Source organism: Poecilia reticulata, linkage group LG11 (genome assembly GCF_000633615.1).
Source record: "Poecilia reticulata strain Guanapo linkage group LG11, Guppy_female_1.0+MT, whole genome shotgun sequence".
Classification (NCBI taxonomy): Eukaryota; Metazoa; Chordata; class Actinopteri; order Cyprinodontiformes; family Poeciliidae; genus Poecilia; species Poecilia reticulata.
Window position 1 is genome coordinate 3,027,907 of NC_024341.1, and position 7,564 is coordinate 3,035,470.

A 7,564-nucleotide genomic window follows, 5' to 3' on the forward strand; every position below is an offset into this window, starting at 1 on the left:
TAAAGTCTGATAGTGACAGCAGACGCTGCAAAGTCTGATAGTGACAGCAGACGCTGTAAAGACTGATAGTGACAGCAGGTGCTGTAAAGACTGATGGTGACTGTAAACACCAACCACCCCGAGTTTTTCTTTACACTCTAACATCATACTAACATGTTTTCTTCATGTGTCTTCCAGCCTCCCAGCCCGATGGACCAGGTAGGGAAGATGCGAAGCCAGCCGTATGGAGGGCCTAACCCCTACTCCCAGCATCAGCAGGGCCCTTCTTCTGGTCCAGGACCCCAACAGGCAGGCTCCTACCCAGCCCAGAGCTACGGACCTCCGGGTCCCCAGAGGTACCCAATGGGGATGCAGAGCCGCACACCGGGCACCATGGGTGGTATGCAGTATGGGCAGCAGGTCAGTATTGCACCAAAACCATCCTTTTGAAACGGCGCAAATATCTGTTAAATTTCTATATACGATACATGCACATTTTAAATGTCATCTCAAAGCATTTTACAAGACAAACTTCTCCAAATATATATTCAATTATATAGAACCCAATTTTCTCCAAATTCAATATAAATTTATTTGATTTGTTCCGGTGCAGTGTTTGGGTTTGTCGCAAGAATTCCTACGCACTGTGTGGGTTGTTTGTTTGGAACTTAATGAGGAAGATTAAATGATGCTCGTAATGTTCCCGGACCACTTTTGGAACCAGAGATTAGGCAAGATGATGTTAAAAAAGTTGCTGTAAACTTTTATCTCCAAAAAAAGAAGGCATTAGAGGTCATTTAACGGTCGTAGTTTGCTGAACTTGAGATTAGACTGTCAGAATACTGTTTGAGAGTTTAATCCTGTCCTGCTGACAGTGGTTGCTATTTCATGAAAACCACTTGCATAAAATGTATTTGTGGATTTGCACAGTTTTTGTGGAACACAACTCCAAATAACTAGTAGAAAGTTGGAGGATCCATGGATAATTTCATAGAGTATATCTAATAAATTCTAAAAGGAAGTTCAGCTCAGAAAGCTGGAATACTAAGGAGCAATGTTACTTGAGAACGTTTTTTTAAAGCAGCCAATCCAGGAACCCCATTTATTTTCCTTGGCTCTGATTGGCTGAAGCCCCTAAAGTTGAGCTAAGAAAAACTGTAGATATTAAGTTATGTGTTACCAACTAATGCAGTCTCCACTGTGAGCATTAATACATATTAGTGTATATTTGGTGTTTGAACTATTAAAATAAGTAGCTACAAGTGTTTTTAAGAGTGATGCTATCTTTTCGTGGGGGACTCTTGTCCATAAGCCCCACAAATCCTGGGAGTCAACTCTGCACACATTTGTTTGGGGGAATACCAAATATAATAATATAACTTGTAATACATTAAAGTCAATGCAAACAAACACAACATGTTGTCCAGCTTCTAAAACATTTTTATGCCTCAATAAACAACAAGACTCACCAAAGATATTGCCAGCATAAATGTCTTGATGGTATTGAGCTTCAATAACTAGGCAGTGTTTATTGCAATGCCTGCAAATTTTTATTTATTTATTTATCTTTTCTTGCGATATTGATATCGAGATGATAATAAATTTGAGATCTAATTTACCACTCTAGCATTTTTTTTATAACCTATATATGATGTGTGTAAAGACCAACCCAAAAGTGACCAGAAAACACCTGAAAATTCAGGAAGCAATCAGTTTTTTTTTTTCTACAGTCAACTCTATTTTCACGCATGAAACAAACAAACAAACAAACAAAAAACAAAAAGAAAAAAAATGGAGAACATTCCAGCTGTGCTGCCAGGCACAGTGGGGCAGCACCTTCATCCAATTGAACACTGTAAACATCCAGTTTGCACTTGCTACTGCCACATAGCCAGGAAACAGACCCTTGTTGAACTCTTCCCAGCCAGACAGCCGTCTGAACAGAGAAACGCACGCAGGGAATCCCGCCGAGCGAAGGCTTTTCTTCTACGTCCTCCGCCGGTGGTCTCGTGCCCATTGTGCGCCGTGATTATCTCATACTGGCCTGGCTGGTGTCTGACCATGAACTCGATAAGTGCCCTGCGGAGAAGAAAACGGCCTCCCTGCCTCTGTCGGTGTGATACAATACAGCCACTTGATGTTGATTTAACGCGCTGCAAATTCTTTATTACCATCTTCTATTTTCTTTGAATCCTTGAGTAGTTTAGTTCCACCATCCCTCATCCGTCTCACAAAGCAGGCAAGCCTCTTTTTCTCTCTCTCTCTCTCCGTTTTTTTTATATGCAAGTGTTTCCTCACAAGGTCAGAGTTTTCTCCTTGCGTGCTTTTTGAGCGTAATGAAATGAAAATGCAGAATATAAAAAGGTTCATTTTATAGTTGGAAGAGATGAAGCCCATGTGCGTTTTTTATTTTCCTGGCACTAATTTAAAACGCCACACTTAAAATACTTCGACAATTCTCACCTCTGTGAGTTGCTTACTCTACACTCTGCCATATAAACAGCTTCTGACTATCAAAGTCTGAAGAAGCATTGTTATAATGAAACAATGCTGTAATGTGGAGCGCCTTACTGTGTACAACTAGATTGCTTTGCTGCAACCTGTCATCTGGCTACAAACTCATGCTTTTCATGTACGGTGGCCCAGAAGGGTAAACAAAATGCAAAATTCCACAACAATGGAAAAAAGTCACAATGTCAGTTAAATTAGCTAAAACAGAACTTATGCTAAAACTGAATTTACCGTATTTTCCGCACTATAAGGTGCACCGGATTATAAGGCGCACTGTCGGCTTTTGAGGAAATTGAAGATTTTTAGGTGCGCCTTATAGTGCGAAAAATACGGTAAGCTAAAATATAATTTTTTTCTAAATCAAAATTTATGCTAAAACAGAACTTGTGCTAAAACCAAAGGTATGCGCAAACAATTTTTGCTAACAAAGAAATTTATGCTGAATCTGAATTTATGCTTAAACAGAATTTCATGCGTCTTGTTCCCACATTGGAAGTTATGCTAAAACTGAAGTTCTAGCATAACTGTGCTTTATACCTCAAGCACAGTTTACCATAAAAGTGCTTGAGGTATAAATTCCTTTTTAGAAAAAACTTTGATTTAGCATACATTTTGGTTTAGCATGACTTCTGTTCTATTACTAATCTTATTTTAGCAGAAATTCTGTTTTAATACATTGGTTTTATCGCACATCTGGATATAGTATAGAACAGCCTTGAAAATCTCCTAGGTTTTAACATTTAGAGATGCCCTGATTTCAAAAGCTTTGACCTCCTGAAATGAATTTTAGCTAGTTAACTACAAGATACATGAAAGATAACCTTTAAAATGAGAAAAACATAAAATCTCACCAATTAATTTTGGTGTAGTTTGTAGTGCAAATATCTTAGTACACTTGAAATAACATAAAATTACTTAAAAATAACTTTTCAGCAAAACATAGTAGCTTGTTTTAAGTCAACAATTCCATAATATTGATTAACAGATTCTAGTTTCACTTGCACATTATTTCACTTCTAATATTTTGTTACAGGCGAAATAATCCACCAACATAATTTAAAATGAGCTTGATCATTTCCATTATGATGATTACTATTTTTTGAATAGTAATTTTGCAAATTTTGTTTGCAGAAATATCATAACCCATTTCATTAATGGTTTTAGTTGTAGTGGAGCTTTGTTTTATTTTTTGTTTGTTTTATGTATTTATTTGTTTATTTTTGTTGTGTTTATGGATATTATTAAAACATCTTCCAGTTTCATTAAGTGTTCTTTACAAAATTAAAACTCATTGGTCTATGAGAGAGCGAAGTTGCACCATTATGCCAATATCAGTTGAAAACGGTCTCAAAACAACAATATTAGTGTTTATCCAATAGTTATTGGCAGAATTTATAGTCATAAAACATTTGTCATTGTGACAGGCCTAACAACGATAGAACTGAATTCTTATCATACTGAGAAATCGCGGTAAATGCTATCCGATATGATTAATGCTATCCGATACGATAAACGCCCCCCCCCGTAACCTAGATAATGAGTACACTCCTAAACGCCTTATTTTCAATCTTATATTGAAATGGTTTGAATAGTTAGAAGTTTGTATTTAAACACTTATTGAGCCTAACCAGACCTGAACTGTTTCCTATCTAGATGTCTGCGTATGGACAGCAGGGTCCAGGAGGTTACAGCCAGCAGAACCAGGGCTACTACAGCCAGCATGGCCCACAGCCCCACCCCGGCCAGCAGCAGCCTCCATACTCTGGCCAGACCCAGGGCAGCTCTACTGCTCCCTACTCTCAGCAAGGTCACCCTTCGCAACCACCGGGCCAACACACCCAGTCTGGGCCCCCATACCAACAATCCCAAGGGCCCCATGGACCTGCTGCAGGACAGCCTTCCTACAGCCAGCCCCCACAGTCACATTCAGGACAGCCGCCGTACGTCTCTCCTCAGCAGCAGCAGCAGCAGCAGACTCAACAGCAGCAGCAGCAACAGGGTCCCGGTCCCCAGAGTCAGCAGGGGCCTCAGGGCCAATCCGGTTACCAACAAGCCACCGGACCAGGGCAGGCACCCCAGCAGCAGACCCCGCCGCAGCAGCAAGGACCACCTCAGCAACCAGGAGGTCCTCCACCCCAAGCCCAGCAGCCCCCAGGTCATGGCCAGCAGAGCCAGCAGTCACCTTACTCCCAGACACCCCCGCTGCAGCAACCTCCACAGCAACAGCAGCAACAACCACAGCAGCAACAGCAACAGTCTCCATATCAGAGGTTCCCGCCTCCTCCACAGGTACGACCTTCACCTTCAGGACATGAGAGTATAGCTTTGCTCTTTAGAATGTTTTTAGGGGCAGTATAAAGTAAAATCAACTTTTTTGTGTTTTACATCATGTCAAATACAAACCTGGAGTGTTGCTTTGATTCTTTTATGCATTTTTGAGAAATCTTTTAATCTCCTATAGAGGTTAAAAGCTGAACAAAATGGCTGGTTGGACCTAGCCCCGCCTTCAAGGATGAAGCTCCTTCTCTGAGCTGCCATTTCCAAGCTTCCACCTCACCGAGCAGCCCTCCCTCACAACCCCCCCGCTCAGCTCCTTCAGACTAGTGGCAGCAATTAGCAAACACCTGATACAACTGCACATCTGCTGAGCTCATTATAGGAGCTACTTCTCAGTGCAATGCTGGTAAAGTGTAAAGAGCAGGAGTTTCTTAAAGTGACAGAGACCCAATTTCAAGGCGTTAAACTATAAATAAATTTTATATGGATAAATTCTTGTTTAAAGTTAACACAGTTACTTCATTGTTCTATAGATGACACTATGTGCCTGGAAACCCACAATACCGTCCCTTTAAAAACTACTACTTATCACTAACGGCTCATCTGCTTCCTGTTTCTCTAACCAGGAGCTTTCCCAGGATTCCTTCAGCTCCCAGTCCAGTGCTCCTCCTTCTAACCAGCCCAACAAGAGTGGTCAGGAAGACAGCATGCAGGGCCGGCCGTCCAGTCTACCGGTGAGCCCCCCACTCTCTTGCTTTTGTGGGTTTTGAAGCGCTGGACCAGCACTAGCATATTCTTTGATTGTTTGACTTGTTAATTGTGTGCAAACTACATTTACTGGAATAAGGTTCCTTATTTACACTTTGCTTTGAACGATGTGTTTCTGCACCTTTACCAAAACTCAAATCTGTTTGTGCAATAAAATGCGCTCTACCTAGAACTGTTTGGCAAGCTGTGATTTTTTAGGAATTTAGTTGCAAATTGCTGCTTCACATCTCGCTTGGGGTTCCAGCTGACACAGATAGTAGACGAACAGCAGGTTGAGTTTCATCAGAGTTTAGTTATGACAGTGATTTAAAAATGACTTGATTGGAGTAATAACCTGAAATAAGCTGTGACCCGAGCGCTGGTGGTGAATCAGTGGGGCTGTTTTTTTTTCTCCCATTGTTACCCAGCTGGACGTTTTCTTGAGCAGCACACAGCTTTAGTTGATGATGGGTTGCTTATTTTGTTAGAAGTTTAGTTTTCTCTGTGTTTCAGCCTGAAGGAACAGCAGATATCAGTCATTCTAGGATGTCATATTTTTTTGTGATTGTGAAATGGCTAATTTTGTGGCACCTTTTATAAAAAACTGGCAGCCAAACTTGTGATTTCTTTTTTTTTCTTTTTTACACTATTACTCTTGTCATGAGAGGGAAACGTTGAAATTGCTCCACATAACTTTCCTTCAAAAAAGTATTTTAACATGGTGGATATTTAAAGTGTAAGCAGCATTTTCAAATACCTTCATGAAATGGCAACCTTTGATATGAGCAAAATCGTATTCCGGAAATTTTATGAAAATTGCAAGTTGGTGCAAAATATGAGTGAATTTACGTTAATAGTTGGAATTGCTATATCTCAGTTTCCTGAACGGAAAGAGATATGTAGACAACACTGTTCCCTTTTTAGATCCAACTGAAAGTCATCCCAGTCTGTTGCATTTTAGTAGTTAATCTGTCGTCAATATGCATCAGTAAACCATGTTTGTTGACGTTAGTTGTTTAATGCGCTGACATTAGAGATCCACCGATCCGATACTTGTATCGGATTGATATTGTAAAAAAAATGACAATGTTCCCAGTCCATGAGGGCAGATCTATTCAGTCTAATTCTATACTTTGTGCTCTGTTTGACGTCATTCTTTATTTATTTTACATTACATTTAGAATTCCTAATTGCACTTTCTTAACCATTTGAAAGAAGGTTTGTGGTGGTTTACTTTTAGCATACTTGACCCAGGTAGCCAATCTATTATTTTTTGTCAGTTTCAGTTTCTTTATTATTTGTTTTCATTGGCTGTTATACTGAACAAATTAAAGTTGTTGATTTTACATGTTCAGATGTGAAAAAAGTGGATCGGTGAATCCCTAGTTGACATAGTTGAGCATTTCCAGCCAGGAGTGAGGTGGTTTTAAAATCAAAGATTTGAATGCTTTATTTTGACTTTGACTTTGATTTGAACAACACTATTCCTCTCGGTGGGCGGGGGGCGGGTCTTCCTCCAAAGATGCTTTCTCCAAGTCTTTCTGGTCGGACCACCAGCCCCGGCTCGAGCCACTACTCAGACGTTTTTGTGTCAAAATGTCAAAGAAATGGCTCGATGCGTACCAATCCTCACAGTGCTGTTGGAGCAGACATCTCTGGAGGTGGCAGCAGAGCCGGCAGATCTTTCTAGAATTAACTCTGAGGTACCAGATTTGGTTCGGATCAAAACACAGAACAGAGAGCGCTCTCGCCGAGAGGTGATTGACGTGAAGACAAGCACGCAGGTTTTCGCTCGACTTCCAGGGACAAAATACTCGGAGCGCGAACCCAAAGTAAAGAGAAAGCGTTTAGCAACGGCCCTCTGGCTGAGGTAAAGGTGAGAGAAGCCCCTAGCCTTCCCTCCCTCCCTCCCTCACTGGAACAGGCTGCAGTTACCATGGCAGTGTTTATAGGTCAGACTGTGGCGCTAACCTCATTCTGGGCCTCGGGGAAGGAGAGTGAGAAATGAGATCATTAATGCGAGAGAATGAAAGTGAGCGAGGAAGGAAAG

At 40.9% G+C, this 7,564-nt stretch overlaps 1 protein-coding gene across 1 annotated transcript in view; it reads left to right on the plus strand.

The window, feature by feature from the left end:
• The window catches only part of arid1ab (AT-rich interactive domain 1Ab), a 67,790-nt gene that overhangs the window by 28,310 nt on the left and 31,916 nt on the right, over window positions 1-7,564 (plus strand). The window contains exons 2-4 of the mRNA XM_008421335.2: window positions 178-399; window positions 4,144-4,779; window positions 5,394-5,501. Coding sequence (XP_008419557.1) covers window positions 178-399; window positions 4,144-4,779; window positions 5,394-5,501 — 966 coding nt within the window. The remainder of the gene's footprint in view (window positions 1-177; window positions 400-4,143; window positions 4,780-5,393; window positions 5,502-7,564) is intronic.